Here is a 19,424-nt window from a genome sequence, read left to right on the forward strand (position 1 = left end):
AAACTTAACATTTCCGAGGTGTGTATGAACGCAGCATGACGCCGCCTGTGGTGGCTCATTACATTATCTGGCAACCGGAGTGGCAGCGGACAGAAGAGAGGGGATCCCCGGGATTTTTACACCGGAGCCACTTAAATACCACCAGCAAATATCTGAACATCACGGGGGAACTCGGTCAGGCTCCTCCTAGACTCCGTAAGTCCGCCATCTCCTTATAATATCATTAACGTATTCAATATATAATTGTCAATTAAATTATGACGACGGAGGGAAGTTTCTCTTTCGGCGTTAGCTCGGCTAACTTAAGCTAGCTAGCATAGCTTGATCTCAGCTAACGTGCAAGGTAACAGTGTGTGTGTCTCTCTGCTGCACACACACACCTACGGAGAGCCAAGAACACACCAAAAAGTCTAGGAATAATAAAACAAACTTCTCCTGCAAACTTGTACAAGGATGCTCCAATAGGAAGACTCAATGTAAGTTGTAATATTTAATCATGTGTGTATGAGATGTTAAAGTTGAGGACAAATCCCTCAAATTTAAGTGCAATTAACGGATTATGTGTGAATAAATTCTGTCTGTCTGGGCTGACGAGTGTCCAGGGAGTTAGCTGTAGCAGGCTAACATAGCTGCTAGCTAGCCTTTGAACAGCTCTCTGATGTGGGGTCGATTTCATTGTCTGTCGTGTATCGCTATTTGGTCGCGATCAGACATTCAAGCAACATATCACAACCTTTTATGAGTTTGAGTTAAAGGAGCATGTACTCCAGGGTTCAGTTACTTCACTTTAACTCTATAATCTCAGTTGTGTGTTAGCTCTCGTTAGGTAGCCGCTGGTTTTGTAGCCGGACAGATGGACAGGTTGTTGTTGGCAAGTTAACGCTAGCATGAGATAGCTTGTTGTTGTTGATGGGTTAGTTGGAGAAAGGTCGCTTTTATGTTGCTCAAAGTTGGCTCAGTAAAGTTGGAGGATATCATGAGTGGTATTTCCACCGGTTACAGCTCAGTGGATTGTGGTTCCAGGTCGTGGATGGGTCTGATTATTGCTCTGTGAGCCAGAGATCTCAGAACTTTGTCAGATTAGCTCAGCCGTGAAAAGCCTTTTTATGGAGGCGTAATGGTGGACGGTGGTGCCTCCGTCTGGGTGTGTGTGTGTCTCCCTGTCGCGATCACCTCAGCCAGACTGTAGACAACCACTTTGTGATTGTAATGAAAACAGAAGGGGTTGTACCTTTTTGGTTAAATTCATCACATTATGTAGGTATAAAAAAACAAAAACGAAAAGATCTTGCATCTGAAGTCTTGAGGCTTCACAACCACTATGCCGTTTGAGTCTTGCATGCCCATGTTAATTATGTGATCCATTATTTGTGAGATATAGCTGAATTATTAAGGCTTGTTGGAGCTCAGCGTTTAATGAATTGTGAGACAGGAAATGCACGTACACGACGCTGTGAACCGTGGGTCAAGCTGTCTGAGTGGACACAGTAAGTCTGTTTAGCATCCACCTGTCTTTGAGGTGTTTTAAACTGAGCTGCAATTTGTGTATCCGCTCCTCTTGTCCTCCTTTTTCACAGAAAGCAGACAGTTGGCACCCTTGGCTTGTGACGGTGGACACATGTCGCTTTGCATTTTATGATGGGCCTTAGGTTCGCCTGAGGGGGGGTGCCTCTTATGAAAAATCCTCCTGAGAGTGATGTAACCAGACAGGCACGACTTAAGATCCACTCTTATTCTGCTGCATCAGGACTCAAACTTTTACATATACATCTATATTATTCCCCATTACCCACTACATTAACTTCCTGTCATAGTCTCAAGGTACCCAGCTTACTATCGCCATGTCTACGTTTACTCCAAGTGGCCACCTCCAGTCTAAAAATATGAGTCCAATGTGGATGTGCTAAAAACTGCAGTTCATCAAGGATTCGCTTGAGGCTGGCTCCAGAAGTACAAGAAACCACATACAACCCAATTCAAAAAAGACAAACTTTACAGCAGAAATAACATGTTTACAGCCTGGTACAGAAGACAAGTGTAGTCTGGATAGCTCATTTCTTGATCGGCCCACACTGTACTGTAGGACTGTCAAAATTGCTCCAAAATGACGTTTGAATATTTGCTCTAAAAAATCCCATAGGTTCGAACCATTCCAATATCAATATTTGCACATTATGTCAATAACAGGTGGACAAACTTATACAAGGAGACATAACTACTTGTATACGTATTTTTATTTCAGATTTAACGTGCCTAAAATATACCTACACATTACAAAAGAAGTAAATGACCTAATGGTCTATACCGTAACCCTTTTAAGACCGTAGACCGCTCGCTCGCTAGCTCCCCCCCTCCCCTCTCTGTGCGCATTGCGCTGAGTGAGTGCTGAGCAAGACTTGTGCGAGCAATTAAAGGTACTGACTCTTGTCCCTAATATAGACAGGCTCCATTCAGTGATTGAAGCAAATATTATTAACATTAATTGTAGTTGAAGTTAAAAATGTTAAAGTATTCCACTTACATTCAACTCCTGTGACCTGTCCCTGACCGGTCATGCAGTGCGGCCACTCGCAAAGCAGCTGCCGATGTTTTTTTTCCACAGTTGAACATTAATTTTCACAATCAAATCTCAGTTTTTTAAAAATATTTGAATATATATTCAAATTTAGAATATTCGTTGACAGCCCTACTGTACGGTGGGTGATTTTTTTCTAACGAGGCAATTCCAAAGGTATTGAGACTGCAAGTTTTCCATTGAGAGGCACAGCTGACTTGATTGGCAGGCGGGAACACTGTAGCTGTTGGCTAGGAGGCTCAAAGCCCGCCTCGTTACGTCACAATCGCTCAACCGCAGCAATATGGCTACTGCTGACGATTGGCCTCAAAACAGTGCTTCAGAAACAGATGGGATGACGTCCTGGATACTACGTCCGTATTTTATACAGTCTATGGTCGGGACCCCCTGGGGGGTCGTGAGATGTCTTCCAGAATGTTTATTTTTTATAATGATCCATAGTGATGATGTACATTTTACCCATTATAGCAAAAGATCGACAAAAGTAGTAGCTAACCTTGAAATAAAACCTTGTAAATAGAACATGTGATGAGTTTCTGCCTTTCTTTTTGCCAGATGACTCCTAAGTTTAGGGTTAGTGAACAGTTAATTATCATAAGCATCAGTAGCAGCAGGTTAATTCATAACAGAACAGGAAACACAGCCACACGCTCATATAGTTAGGGTCATTTTCTGCAGACCAGCTAAATGAAGCCATGTTAAATCACTTTGAGGGACAGTGGGGGTCGCGAGTCTTTGGCTACCATATTTTGGGGATCGTGGGCTGAAAAGCTTGGGAACCCCTGCCCTAAAGGAACCTAATCCTGCAGTCTTTTTGTTGTTTCATGTGAGGGTACAGGTTGTGCCGCTCAATCCTGTTCATGAATCTAAAGGACACACATACATGTGACTATAAATAATGTTTTCTTGTTACTTTCTAATAAAATGACGAAATGTTATAGACCACATTTGATCAATATAGGTCAATGCAGCACTCCCCACATTACTCATCACATCTTTCCTGTTCTAATGATTAACAACAACGTCAGACCTTTTACTTGGGTTAGGGTTACTGTAGCATGTTATGACATTACTCTTGTTTTTTTTTTCATCCATCCAAATCTGGCATGGTGTTGTAATAATAGTATCCGTGTAGCTCACTTTAAGGCACAGCTTAACTTAGCACTTAGTGTCTGGCTGAGTGTGAGCCCTGTCATTTTGAGAAGTTAACAGGAAGTGCTGTTCAAACTATGAGGACTACAACACCATTTGGTGTGGAGGAGAGATGAGGGACCTGAAGTGTTCTTTACACTTTCTGGATACATTTAAGCCACAGAGAAGTCATCAGCAGGATTCCTGGGCTCAGACAGAGGAGAGCACGTGTTGTCTATCAAATAAGAATCAAAGAGGGGAGACTGTGCATAAGGGAAAGTCAGCTTCTTGTTCTGTTAGGGTAGTTCACTTTGAAGCTTTTCTGTTGTGTTACTAAAGATTGGTTTATACATCTGCGTCGCCCGTACGCAGCATCGGCTGAGGCAAACATGAGCTCTACATACTTGTGCGTTGATGTGTCCGTGTCGCACAACAATACATCGCCACCACAATGCTTGAGGGCAGTGTGGTCTTTCTGATTGTCGGTCGCCTGTTACCGGCCCGCTACGATCTCTGTTTACTTTTTCACAGCGATTCTGAACATGTTCTGTTAATTTAGAGCTGACACATGTTGCTGTTTATCATACAGACATGATTACAGGGAAGAATAGAGAAGACTCATTGAAAGGAGATTAAATACACGGCCGATGTGCAAGGAGCCCGGAAATTCTGTAAAAGCGGGGCATGCAAAGCCGCCGAGTAGACCAATCACAGGGCTCGCGGTTGACGGCGGTTTGCCACAAAGTTATATTTTTGAGGAGGTGCGCGTCAGCTATGTGTGTAGGCTTCTGCGTAGGTACGGGAGCTACGCAGACCAACGCCATTGATTCCCCGCAGAAGTATAAATCAGGCTTTACAGTTTTGAACTTTGAGCTAAGTCCTCAGTTATTTTCTGATTTACTAACTTTGTTTTTTATGCTTGATAGACTTTGGATTCAAATTGTTGCAGCAAAGTCTGTTAACTCTATTAATTGACACATTATTTAAGTTAGGAAGAACACCGTTACAAATTCTAATAAGGAAGCTAATAGATCAGACATGGAACAGATCCCTCTGTCACAACAGACATAAACGCAATGATGTGTTACACAATAAATCAACTTAAACAACAGTATGGGCAACCAAAATGAAAAAAAATCCTTTCGAGATTTCGAACATTAACAAAAGGATTTGGACCCAGGAGGACACTAAGCAACTTAAGGTCTCACTGACTTCCTCTCCATGATGGAGATCTGGAAAAGTACAGACCGCACAAACACACAAACATTGACTCAAGTAGGAGAAAGCAAAGCAAAGAGGCACACACAATGAGAGAGAGAGAGAAAGAGACTGCGACTGAATCTCCTAAAAGACATGCATCCACATCCAGTCATCCTGGATTAGACAATGACATCCAGAGGAAGGAGATTTCCCAGATTGGTCAGAGGTCCAACACAGAGGGACTTACAAGACAAGAGAGGTGGAGGCACACTGTTTGGGTGCTTGTGCACTCATAGCACCTGATAAGTGGAATGTTATCAAGATTGGGCCTTTTTTTTTTTTTTGAAAGGTTCATGGTGTTCTTGTTGGCTGTACAGACAAGGACAGGTAGTTCTAGTCTAGTTTTCATTCAGACTTGGATTAAGCTGTTAATCGGGAGCATAATAGAGTTGGGTACAAAGACTAGAGGAAGCAAATACTAACTGAAAATAAAGACTTTACACCCCAAAGCATCTTTCACCTGTAAAAGTCCTGCACATGTAAACACTAGTGGACAAATCCACTCATCCTGAATCCAAGCAGCCTTTTTCCAATCAACAGGTAATATTCTGAAACATTCATTGCGAGCGAGTGGACATGGTCGTTATGTCCACATTTAGCAGTTTCCTTTCTTTATGCTCCTCCCTGCTGGTCTCAGGTGACGAAATTGTATTTTCTACACACGTTGTCTCGATGTTAACCCAGCAACAGTAACCGTTACAAGGCTCCTCCTCCTGCATGCTCTACCCAGGTGCCCCCCTTCACCTTCAACCAAACAGTATATTTAGATTTGTCAGAGAGTGAGGGATGTTTTTGAAAGACAAGTCTGGGAAATGTTAGGCCCTCTAGTCCTGATGTTTCTTGAAGATATAGAGTTCACGTGATCTTCAGGCTGTGTGGGTTTGAGACTGCCTGTTGTCATCAGTGAAAAGAAGATCTCCCTACAACATTGAATGAAGACCAGTGCCCCGTGTTCCTGAGAGCAGGGCAGGTATGTGAGGTTAGGGATGATTATACAGGTATGTTAAGGTGTTCCATTTGCTCAGTCATCAGAAGTATGATCTTACACTGCAGGGCTTCAACTTAAAACACGTACATGGTGTTTTTTACGGTGCGATTCTGAAGGTGCTGTGTTCTTTTGGGAGCCGTTTGTTGTTCAGTCAGTTTCCTTGTTTATTGCATCAGATGCCAGAGGACAGGAGCAGCCATATTGTCCACAGGGTCCCACCCAAAGGCCTCAGGCAGTTTTTGGAGCTGGAAGAGAGGAATCCTCCAATGTTTGACTGGCTGTTTCTCGTTTACCCTGTTGGACTTCATATTGACTTAAGCACACGTGTTTACAGTGTGACCAACCTGACAATTAGAGGAAGAAATACACGTATGAATCGATGACATGTTGGGCATTGTGGTACATGAAAACAACCTGAAGTTTGAGCAGGACTGGAACACTTTGGGTTAAGCTTTACTTAAAGTACTTTCCATATTTGATATTATTCCCACTTTAAGTCACTTGACTTATCCGAACTCCTTCCACTGTCTGTGTGGCCAATGCCTATGTAATACTGTCTTCTGGGTCAGACTGGGCATGCATCACTCCTACACCTACCTGTACACTTAATGGGGCAGTAAATAAAATAAACCATTTCAGATGGAGGCAGAAATTAGGCTTTTCAAAGACACCATTCTTCTTTATATCAAGAGTTATTTGAGCTGTAAATCATGTAAAGCTACTACAAAGCTATCAGAAGGACAATATAAAGCCTGAGAATTAGCATAAAACACCCTCTCTAGCTAATTCAACACAACATTTAAGTAAACAGGTGCTCTTTCAGGTGCCGGGTGTAAAACAACCTCTTGCTACCTTGCGTCTTCCCAGCCACTTTTTCAGCTCTACGGCAATGTCAGGAGTTTCAGTCAATTGTAACCATAGACTGTATAAATAATGGACGTAGTATCAGTGACGTCACCCATCTGTTTCTGAAGCAACATTGGACTATGCTAAAGTCAACCTCACTGCTGTCGAGCTAGTGTGAGGTAAAGAGGCGGGCTTTGAGCCTCCTCGCCAACAGCTACAGTGTTCCCGCCTGTCAATCAAGTCGGCTGTGCCTCTCATTGGAAGACTCATAATCTTAATATCTTCGAAATTGCAGCGTTATAAAAAATTTTTGGCCCCCGTACAGTGTGTGCCGATCGAGAAATGACTCTCCAGACTGCACTAATTTTTTCCCCCAGACTGTAAACATGTATATTTCTCCTGTAAAGATCGTCTTTTTTGAATTGGTGTGTATGTGGTTTACGGTACTTCTGGAGCCAGCCCCAAGTGGACACTCAAGGAACTGCAGTTTTTAACACCTCTGCATTGGCTTCAATTCTGGTAGCCGGAGGTTGCTGCTTGGTTATTTGAGCTGTAAATCATGAAAAGCTACTACAAAGCTATCAGAAGGACAATATAAAGCCTGAGAATTAGCATAAAATACCCTCTCTAGCTCTTTCAAGTGCTTGATGCAAAACAACCTCCTGCTACTGTGTGTACCCAGCCTCTCTACAGCTGTACAGCAATGTCATGTTTTTTAATCAATTGTTACATTTATTTCTGCAACCAAGCTAATCCCTGTCATTTCAGAGCTCTACTTTGCACAGCATGGTAAGAAACAAACTGTTAATTTGGATACTGTTAATGTTGAATGTGCTTCTGTTAAGTTCAACTAACATTTTTGCACAGAAGTGACAGCCCTCATGAGCCCTCATGAATACAGCCAGAGGTGGCTTCTGGTCTACATGACTTATTGCACATTAACAGGTTACAGATTCCACATTTAAGTTATTTTCTTTCTGCTTCCACTGTGGTGCCAGTGCTGACATGGCATGTCTTGAACTCTGAGTAAAGCAAACAGGCTGACCAGCAGCTTGGACGCATGCAGCATCAAGGCTAGTGTCCAACAGAGGGGCAAACTGGCATGCTGGACTCCCTGCCACATGGCTGTTCTGTGCACATCATGGGTCGATGTATTCTACCCAAGCAGCAACCTCCGGTCTCAAAATATGAAGCCCATATGGAAGTGTTATAAACTGCAGTTCATTGAACTGCGTCTTGAGGCTGGCTGCCGAAACACAGGAAACCACATACACACCCATTCAAAAAAGACGATCTTTGCAGCAGAAATAAACATGTTTACAGCCTGGTACAAAAAATGGATTGGGTCTGAATCATAGACTGGAAATAAAAATGGACAGCGTTGCTCCGCCTCTTCCCGTTGTACGGTTCTGAAGCCAAAAAATCCCTCTCCTGGGCGCCGCCATTGTGCAGCCAGAGCCTGTGAAGCCACTGTAATAAGCTCCGCCCTACAGCGTAGCGTCATAAGACGCAGTGTGTCCTTTGAAGTTTCCCTCTAGAGCGGCTGTGAATCAAAGGAAACCCGGAAGTAAAACCCCGTTTTTCAACCTCTAATAACTAACGAAAAAGAAACTTTTCAGAAAAAAGAGGACTTTGTCACAAAGCATTCAAACACTAACTACATATCAGCACAGCATACGGATGTGAGAAACATTCGTACGATGTGTATTTATTTTTTTGACCTATACTGCAGCCAGCTACCAGGGGGCAGTCACACTGCTGAAAGCCTCACCACCAGGGCCGTGTCCGGCACGCTTGGTCTGAATAGCTAATTTCTCTATCGGCACACACTGTAAGGGGATTCATTTTTTATAATGTGACAGTTCAGAAGATATTACGATTCTGAAGACGGAAACACTGCAGCTGTTGGCGAGGAGGCTCAAAGCCCGCCTCTTTACCTCACACTGCCTCGCCAGCAGTTAGGTTGTGTTCAGCATTTTCAATATGGCTCCCTCCGTCGATTGGCTTCAAAACAGATGGGTGACGTCATGGATTATACAGTCTATGATTTCACCACTGCTCTGTGATGTCAGGGTATGAAAGTCACAAAATAAGTTGTACCTACATTGATTTTGGAAGTTTGATCCCAATTCATCATTCACATCATCCTCTCTTCTTCTAGAAGTTCACAGTAGCAGACACGATTGTTTGTAAAATCCCAGCTGTGGATTGTGAGATGATAAATGATAAGATGAAGTATCAGGCTGAATTTATAGTGTCCTGCTGGATGAACGATTATAAGGGTCTTTGTGCTCAGAGCTGTGAGGTGCTCCACACTGTTCTGCATTGATTATCTTGTACTACGTCACTCTACATTGGAAAACAAAATGACCTGATTATCATCCCTAAAGCTCACTGTCATTCCCACTGCCCCATATCTCATTATTAGACGGATGTCATGTAGCTTGTGGGGGAAAATGGCAAGTTATACTTTTATAATATACCTGTTATGACTTCAGAATATAATTTGGGTTTGAGATCAGTCTTGTAGGAGTCCCCTCAAAACAGTCAATGGAAATACTCGGATCATTACTGTCCTCATGATAATGTGATTGCGTGTTTCCAGCTTTAAATACTTTAAACATGTAACCTTTTCCTAAAGCTTTGTTGTTGCTCTGCATCTGCAAGAAATGTTACGTCACACCAATCATTCCTGTTTATGATTCAACAAACAGAATCAACAAATCGTTCACTGCCTCACTTTACAAGTTGTATATAGTTCCAACACAGAAACAACAAGGGTGCCTGGCTCTATATCCAGCAGCTTAACTGCCATACCCGCAGCTTTCCTCTCGTTATACACACGCCACAGTTTGTCCCGCCTTGACACCAACCGCTTTCCTTCTCCGTAAGATGAACTACAGTAAGATGCTGCATTGAATGACATTTCCATCATGTAACTTTTAAAACACCTGTGTGATTAGGTTCATATTTAACAGGCGTCGCTCCTCAATCAGTGCATGAACAGGTGGGACGTATCGAAGAAGCAGAGCATGCGTCAGGTGCTGCCGGTTATCAGACTTGGGCAGGGAGCAACAAGAGATAGTCCAAATCACTGATAACCCGTGTTGAGCTAACATGGTTAATCCTCCTGTTACCCTCAAATTTACTGACATCTTTTATCCATGGGGTCAATTTGACCCCACCAATTTAGACCTCCAGAAACTGATTGTTACCCAGGTTTGTGTGTCAGGTACTTTCTTTCTTTGACTACCTACCTTTAAATAAAATATATTTCAAGTGTCCTTGGTTATAGTGGCCTCAATATCATCCAAAACAACCAACACAAACGTGTGTAAATTGTTGATATTTCTTATGCTTAAACAGCCTGGGGTCAAATTGACCCCAAGAAACACCAATGCGCAAATCCTTTTTTAAGGAAGTTGGAACAGTTATCCCCACTAAATTAAGAAAAAGTCATGAAATATGAAGCCAGAAAAATGATGCTAGTCATCAATTTAGAGATGTTAAACATTGAATGGGGTCCAATTGACCCCAAGGATAATAAGAGGGTTAAAAGAAAATAAAGACACAGATGTTAAACTGGTCGGCCATTATACTTTGGGTGCCGTAAATGTACTCGGGCAGCCCGCCTAGCTATTGTCTTTGTGTGGGAAACACTACAGTCAATCACAATTATGCCACAAAATAGTGTAAACAAACTGACGTGCACTTTATTCAACAGAATGCCACTGGTCAAGCATTTCCTTGATGGCAGTCTGCATCGAGTCACTGGTCTGAGAGATTAGTGGAAGTTTTAAGCTTGTAGTTCTTAATTTAACGTGGCTTAACTCTGTTAGATGCTTACAGATGTTCTTTTGGAGTTCAGGTAGAGCGGTGTCAGAAAACATATTTATGTGATAGTGAACTTTACCTGGGTTTTAAGTGTTCAATCAGGCAGCAGAATCCCTCCGTTTTAATGAACTGCAGATCTTCATCAACAAGAACAGAAAGAATCCTAGAACCTTTTCCATTATTTTTTAAACTTAGAAAGATCACTTGGAACTTTATCTTATCTTTGCAGACTTCCAGAAGTTTGACTTAGTGGGATTACAGTTGAACTAAGATCCTTACACCTAATTTAGAGGTCCAGTTTCTGTTGGACTAAAGCAATAATTTTTTTAAGTCAAAGTCTACAGCAGTGTGTGTTTAGATTAGACTCTGAGTGAAGTACGGCATACCAACATTACTTTTGATGAGCATGCACATTTTTGATTAGGTTCAGCATAAGTTACACCCAATTTCTAGAACGTCATACCTCTCAAGCCCAAGATCCACAGGATGCGTCGCGTTACGTTACGGCTGCGCCGCGCACGTCGCAGCAAATAGGTTCCCATTCAAGTCAATGCTCTAGAGTCCACAGGGCGCGCTGCGGCGCGTCTCAGCTCCGTCTCTGGAGCGTTCCGCCGCGCCGCTCTGCCAGAGATACGCGTGGAGTCTATTTTCGCCGCTCCCCGCGCCCAGCACGCGTCAATCGACACAGAAATGATCGAACTATCCCGGAAGTCAGGCACGAGGATCGTATGCAACATCCGCTCACTTTCAAAATAAACACCATGTGCAAACACAAGATCGTAAATTTCACCACTTCTTCAACATTACGTCATAACCTGTGGCATCGACGTCGACGTCAGTCTCAAAAGATATCCGACACCATGGACGAGGAAAAGTTTATACTGTGTTGTTCTCGCGCGTTTTGGAGTTCTCGAGGGATCTTGAGTTTCCTGCTCCGGAGTGCGCACCGCTCCAAACACGCATCCTATGGACCAGGGCGAAAGCCCCGGGACGGAGCAGAGCCGTGTCGCAGCCGTAACGCGGCGCACACGCATCCTGTGGACTCCCCGAGTCAGCTTACAAAAACTCAAACTTGATAAACACAGAGTGATGATTGAGTCACAACCACTTTACCATTCAGCTCTCAATACAGCCTCCTTGTTGCAATTAATGTGTTCTTCCCACCTGAAAACATTGACAAGACTCTGTAGCATATTGCACTTGATGAAGAATTCAATACAATAATAAGGGCCTATTTTGAAGGCTTGTTACTTTTTTGTTGTGGATGATTATGGGGAATTATAATCATCATTGTAGTCCATTACCTCAGATACTTTCTATTTTTTGATTTGGGGGAGTTGTGCAAGTTACTTTTGTTAGATGTGATAGCTTAAGAGAGTGACAGAAAATGTGAGAGGAGAGTGGGGGATGACGTGCACCAAATCTCGTCAAGACCAGTAAACAGTCCTATAAATGGTATGATGAGGACTACTGCCCCTGCTCTACCAGCTGAGCTTAACTGGCACCCAAGTTGAATCAAATTTGATGTTTTTGTAATAGGAGTGTGTACAATATAAAACACAAGTGTTAGAGAGCCAGTTTGCAGTCTAAGTGGGCAGCCCATATACAGAGGCTACAGTCCTCGTCATGGCGGTTGCTGGTTCAACTCCAGGCCATGGCCCCTGGCTGCATGTCTTCCCCCCCACTCTTTACTTAGCACATTTCATGTAACGATTCATGTACCAAATCGATGTATTGATTTATATTCCTATGATCCGACAACATCGATCTGTGCTCGGCAAGTTGGCCTTCCGAACGACATACATCGATCTAACATCGTTTTAAAAGGTAATAAATCCATTGTATCGACGCATTGGATTTAAGCATGGCAGACTTTATATGGATGTTTTTTTTTGCACTTTTAATGATAAAGACGTTAAACGTTACGTTAGGCCAAAACTTGGCTTGGGCGAAAAACTTCACGGAAACAACAGGAATCTAAGACTGTCCAGTATCAAGGTATTTTTTCCGCAGTCACACTGGTTCAATTTTTGGCTAAAAAAGTTACTGAATCGATTTCAAGACACTGAATCGTTTCGGATCGTATCGTTCTAAATGAACCAATATCGTCCTTTAATCATATCGGCAACCACGAATGGTTGATACGAATCGAATCGTTGTTAAAAAGAATTGTTCCAACCCCTAATTTTTTCATAACGCAGTAGTTTTGAAGATATTAAGATTACAAGTTTTCCATTTTGAGAGTCACAGCTGACTTAACTGACAGGCGGGAACTCTGTAGCTGTTGGCTAGGAGGCTCAAAGCCCGCCTCTTTACCTCACACTAGCTCGACAGCAGCTAGGTTGTGTTCAGCATTTCCAATATGGCTCCTGCCGCCATCAGGCTTCAAAACAGCGCTTCAGAAACGGATGGGTGACGTCATGGGTTCTACGTCCATTATTTATACAGTTTGAGTCTAACATATAATTATAGAGATTCCCGCACACATACACAGTGATGTCTGATAATGTCCTCTTATGTCACACAGCCAACAGGTGCAACACTCAAGATAGAATTTGTCTGTCAGCGCATCACAAGAGTCAACTTAGGCCAGGAATGTAGTTTTCACCTCCTAATCACCCTCTTACTCTTCCCAAACATCTATAAGACTCATCTCAAAGTATTGATCCCGGCCTTCCTCTCAAAAACAAAAGACCACTGACCTACTTAAACGTGGTTTTGTACTCCCGCTTTGTGCTCGGATGATGTGCTCAGCTCCGACCCCTTGTTTTTCGAGCTGTATTTCTTTGCACCCTTTAAGCTTGCTCTTTTTTTTTTTCCTTCCACTCTGGTCACTTCCTGCTGCCATCCATTTCTGTGAAATGTAATCTGAGAGCAGCCTGTGTGTGTGTCCTGTGTCCTGGCCCTCCAGTCTGCATGCGCCGGTATGGGCTTCTGGTTCTACGGGATTACGGAGGAACCATTTGGTAACAATTTGGCTGAAATTGGAGATTAATTCTTGTCTGGGGGTTTTTAGAAACATTTAGCTTTTCCTTATTTATCACGGCTTGTAAACATTTGCGGTTGAAAATGAATCCAGACATTTGACGCTTAAGAGAACTTCTACAGAGGGTTGACTTTGTATATGAAAGGGTATTATGGTTATTATCTAGTTGTAACCTTTAATACGAGTGGTTCATAAAGCCTTCTAATCAGTTACTTATAACTATGAAGGAGGGCGTTTATGGATTACATGTTCACGTCTGTACGTGCTCACTAAAATCCTGAACATATCTTAGCTGTGAGAATGATGCGCTTTTCAGGACTTTTATTCCTCCAGTAGTTCTCTAGTTGTACATTGAGGAGTCCATCACTGTGTGTGTGTGTGTGTGTGTGTGTGTGTGTGTGTGTGTGTGTGTGCGTGTGCGTGTGTGTTTGTGTGTCTGCAAAACAACCTCTGGTATTTGTTTTGATGTCTATCTGTTATACTTTAATTTGTGTTCATGAACAAAAGTCCGGCTTTGCACTTCTAGACTTGATGCTGTTGTCGTTGTCACGTTGCTGAGGGAGAATCCAGGTGGAGACATGCGCACACATACACTCTGTGTGGCTCCGGCTCTCGCTCGCTCACTTACTCACTCACACTCACACACACACACACACACACACACACTCACACTCACACACACACACAGAGGCAGAGGCAGTCTGGCAGATTCAGGGTTAAAGGCTTCCATTTTGTTAGGTAACACCCTAATGGTCTGATCTGTCAGTGGCGTTAAAATGGCAGGGGCTTAACCCTTGGCGGTCGGGACACAACCAGCAGGGGCACACACACACACACACACACACATACACACGCATGCACGCACACTGGGCTGGCCGAGCCTACAACAGAACAACTGAGGAGGAGGAAGGGGGGGGATATGAGGCAGGGAGGGGTAGAGGGACGGACGTAGAGTGAGCAAGAGAGAGAGAGGGAAGACAAGGAAGAGTATTTTTCACTTGGGTACAGTTAGATTATGGCTCAGCTAACCACATGCGCTCTGCACCCTTCTCCCTCCCCCCCCAACCATGGCACCTCCTCAGCTGGGTCCCTGCCCCCACTCTTAGCCTGGCAAGCACAGATTAGCATAGGTAGTGTAATCGTTTGAGACGATATTCCACACGACAAGAACTCGACTCTTTGATAACCTCTTATAATTTAATAAGGAGGAAGTGACATGCCAAGAGACAGTAAGAGTATCCCTTTATTGTGGTTGGAGGTAACTAATCATCACTGTACATCTGCAATCGTTGTCTGGTTGTGTCTGCGGGTGAGAGATCCAGCAGTTTGAGTTAGTAATTCAATATTACAAGGGCCAGGGCCCCTCAGCCACAGAAGAAAAACAGTTGTCGCACTGCTGTCTTTTATTGGGCGATAATAAAGCATTCTTGTATTGCCTGTATTGGTCAGTTTAATTGTTGTTTCCACTCCCTTTGAACCCCAAGGACACAGTAGAATAGCCTCGTTTTTTTTAAATGGCCGTTAATGTGTTTGCTGGCTGGGTCCGGTCCCAGTGGGGAGATCATTACAGAGCTGGAGATGAGAGGCTAGCACGCTACCTGAGGGTATGAGCCTTTTGCCATTGATCTGCTCTCTATGAACTACCGGACACAAAAGGAGATAGACTGAGATTAAGACCCGTAGTGTCAGTCAAGGTCACAACATTTCCATATTTTTTCCCCCAAGTCTATTGTATCTTTTCCACATGACACAAAGACAAGAGAGACTTTGTCCACGCTGTTTGAAACATGGAGATTCGTGTTAGCCTGCAGCCCTCACAGAGAAGGGCACCTTTCACGTGTGCCGTTTTTTTAAAATACACATTTGTTTATTAGATTTATTTGAATGCATAGTCAAAATGTCCGATCTCATTTGCTTCTGAATCCCTCATCCCCTGTTTTTGTCTTTTCCTGTCTAAGATCTGCTCTGCCCTCAGGCCTTATTAAGGAGTGGGACATGCATCCACTCCTCCTCCATAGTCTCCTGGGAGGAGCAGACACAGATCACTAATCACTGACAGCCTTCTTCTCCCCCTCATTCTCATATTATTTTCCTTAGGTTTGTAGGTAACCCATTATCCTTTTCTAAACGCTTCATCTTTTTGTAGTTTAATCATTTCATCTGCATACAAAAAAACTACATTGTTTGATATATCAACAACCTAATGTAGGAGCAGTGTACACCACTATTGTTATGCTGTGAGAAGTAAATGGAGATGTGGGTCATAGTTCGGCGTTTATCTGTAAATGTAAAGTGTGGTGTAATCAATTGCTTTTTTTTGTACATTTTATTCATTTTTTATTTTAATTTTACACATTCTCTCATTAGCTGCTTGTAGGATTTATATTTTTTAACAGCTGTCACAACTGATTTTCAAAAAGCACTGGGCCTCACGTAATTTTACCAAATTTAGAATCTGCCATGAAGAGGTGTAGTACACAGCAGAGGTGGTGACTCACGTTATGAATAATGATGCATCATGATACCCAATTAACTGAAGATTACAAAGAGAAGACCTCTTCACATTGTATGCTTTAACCATAGACTCTATAAATATTTGGACGTAGTATGCGTGACATCACCCATCTCTTCCTGAGCGCAGTTGCGAAGCCAGTCGTCGGCCATATTGGAAATGTGGAACTAAACCAGGCAGAGTGTGACGTAAAGAGGCGGGGTTTGAGCCTCTTAGCCAACAGCTATGTGTTCCCGTCCGGGAGTCAAGTCAGTCACGTCCTCATTTGGGCAAAAACTCGTAATCTTAATATCTTCTGAACAGCCGCGGTAGAAAAAAATTCACCCCCAGTACAGTGTGTGCCGATAGAGGAATTAGCTAGGTAGAGTCAAGCCGTTTTTTTAACCAGGCTGTAAACATGTTAACTTCTGCTGTAAAGGTATTTTTTTAATTGGTGTGTATGTGGTTTCCTGTGTTTCTGCGGCCAGCCTCAAGCGGATTCTCGATGACTTGCAGTTTGTAACACTTCCGCATGGGCTTCATAGTTTGAGACCGGAGGTTGCCGCTTGGGTTAAACTTAGGGCTGGGCGATAATTCAATAACGCTAATTATCTTGATGGAATTTAACGTTCGATAAAAAATCAATCTATTTAAACTTGTAATCACACCCCCCAACCACTGGAAAGGGAGGGGTGCGCTAATGTGTATTCAATGCTAGTTGACACCTCACACTTGACAGAAGAAGAAGACGGCATTGAACAGCCAATCATGTTGCAGGGTGAGAGGTAGGCGGGGCTTAAAAACGTTTGCAGCAGAATGTAAACCGCTGAAATGAGCGACAGGAACACTGAAGAAAACTCAAAACCTACCAACTCAAAGCAGAGTCGTTAGTCTGACACTGTGCTACGTTAACTATTAACTTAATATTCCTAATTGCATACACTTTCAGAATGTGGGTAAATAAATCTGATTATGCAAATGATCTCAACCTGTGAAAAATAAGAATCTACAAACTAAAACTTCATAAAAATCTCATCTTACACAATAGACCTGCTCCATGTTAGCACCGTCAAAAATGAGGGATTCAAGAAGCTTATCAGAAATCTAAATCAAGATACAAGCTAACAAATCATCTTCAGCTTTCACCCGGGAGCAAAAATCAGCCTTTAAATTTAAATGAAATAATGATTTGATATTTATCACGATAATTATCTATCAACTGATATGAAAAATGTTATCCTGATAACATCTTTTACAATATGGCCCAGCTCTACTTAAACTTTATAACATAATCTTGTTTTGATATTAACCTGCAGTCATATTCACCTTGATGTCTAACTACAGCAGGCTGTTTTCACTCAGCTTCTACTCTTCTGTAGCCGTGAGTAAAACTTAACCGTCATATGAGCACTGGTGTTAGTCATGTGCATCGGACTAGTAGGAATGCCTTCCCTGCTTGTTGTCAATAAAGTGAAATGGTAATTCTTTCTCCCTTCTTTTTAGCTTTGAAAATGAACTTCTTTTCAACACTGTTCAAAATCCCCAAGTTTCCTTCTGATTTTATGCAGCTGTCAATTTTTTCATCAGCCAATTAACTGTCATTCACGTTCCCCACCTTCATGTCAGCAGTGTTAAAGCTGATAACTCAAACAGTGCTGCTTGAAAACAGATTTTTAAATGACACAAACTCCCCTCTGATCAATCAGTAACACTTATAAATACTGTGAATGGTGGTTTTAGTTTGGACAGTAGAGATAAAACCAAGTTTAAGCATTCCTACTTGAGGTGCTTGAATGTCCAAGAAAGACATACCATCATACTTTTTTGGTACCCTGTTAGGGCAACAATGTAAACAATCATAGAAACTTTCATTGTAGCATATGAGCTCCCAGGGTTTACCTCATTTTATACCTTTTATTCCTCTGTGATGTGTCACGTAGCTAGTCTAACTGGAGAAAGAGGGAGGGTAAGCATGCATATGAAAAGAGGTTCAGACCGGAAATTTGAAAACCTGTAGGTTACAGCTCTAATGTATATCACTGAGGTTATTGAACAGTTCTCTGTTAACAGTGACAGTCTTATGAACAATCCTCTGCATATTGAAGGGAGAACAATTGACCCAGCGTATTTTATTTTTTATTTTTAGGAGAGGAGCACTGCGGTTTAGTTATGTTTAACTCAGTTGTTACGTTCTTTTAGTATGTCAAGACGATACTCTGCAACAGAGGAGAAGAAGACAATGATCATGACAACCAAACCCATCATTATTTTAGCTGGGCAGATGAGATGTAATTTATAAAGTTAGTGCTAATGTATTAACTCTTTTTTAATTTAAATAAGTCCATCAGCAAAGCTACACACCAGAGACTCTCTGCTCACACCAGCGGAATGAACGGTCTGATCTGTTAACATATACGCTGAAATGAAAATTGAGCCGTCACACAGCAGATGTGTCGTGTTTTAAGCACTGAAGGGTACAGTTTGCTGTGGAAATGCAAGCAAGATCAGGGTTTAACTGTTCCAAAACCTGGACCCAGGTGGAATCGTACCACTAGTCCAAAACAGAGTCCTCTGAGTTGTGAGGGCTCGTCAGCACAGATTATCTTTCGCTGTGTCGTGCATGTGTGGATTACAGCTTCCTGAAAATATCAGGGTCTTCATTTCTTTAGAGTATCCAGACAATGTGAGGACTTCATGTATCAAAGGGGCTCCTCACTCTGACCTCAGTCTGCATTTTAGTTTTTGTTGTTTTTTTGAGGGGGCCTTTCTGTGATCAACCTTTAGTGTTGAGCCCATAGGCGACTACAAACTCCTGTATCATCATATGATAATGTCACATGCCCTTTTTTGGGTAGACACTAACTCCACATTAATAGTATGGAGAATGAATACTGGAGGGCAGATCGGATCAAGCGTACCACCCCTTTAACAGGCGAAACGCATCCTCATCCTCTTTCGCAGTAAGGCTTTGGGGTACTTGTTCCCTCCATGCTTCTCCTTATGGACTTGCTGATGGACAAGTCAGACTCGCTTGAGAGGTAGTGTCAGTTTCATTAGGTTTTACACTCTGGATGGATGGACCTGAGGGAGCATCAAAGCTGCCAGGAAGACCACTAGCACTGATTGATTTGCCATCCTTCTGTTGGTTTTAAAGTGGTAGAATTCATTTTTAATGGGCTTTTTCAAACTGAACTGGTTGACGCAAACTCAAGTAAAGGGTGCTTTGTTAAAATGTGCTTTTCTGTGGTATGTATAGCCCTACTCGTTTCAGTCTAATAGATGTGAGTGTCAAGAGTCTGCTCCTATTTAACAT

At 42.5% G+C, this 19,424-nt stretch overlaps 1 protein-coding gene across 5 annotated transcripts in view; it reads left to right on the forward strand.

Moving 5' to 3' along the window:
• The window catches only part of gatad2ab (GATA zinc finger domain containing 2Ab), a 37,284-nt gene continuing 17,860 nt past the window's right edge, over positions 1 to 19,424 (forward strand). For 2 of the 5 annotated variants that reach the window (XM_034704227.1, XM_034704239.1), the window contains exon 1: positions 2 to 195. Coding sequence is in view for 2 of the 5 variants with exons in the window: in XM_034704219.1 (XP_034560110.1) it covers positions 475 to 476 (2 nt within the window). In the remaining 3 variants the exon portion in view is untranslated. Of the gene's footprint in view, positions 477 to 7,574; positions 7,590 to 19,424 lie in introns of those variants that run through there. The other 3 variants (XM_034704219.1, XM_034704211.1, XM_034704234.1) reach the window with 3 other exon arrangements.

This window comes from Notolabrus celidotus, chromosome 2 (genome assembly GCF_009762535.1).
Source record: "Notolabrus celidotus isolate fNotCel1 chromosome 2, fNotCel1.pri, whole genome shotgun sequence".
NCBI lineage: Eukaryota > Metazoa > Chordata > Actinopteri > Labriformes > Labridae > Notolabrus > Notolabrus celidotus.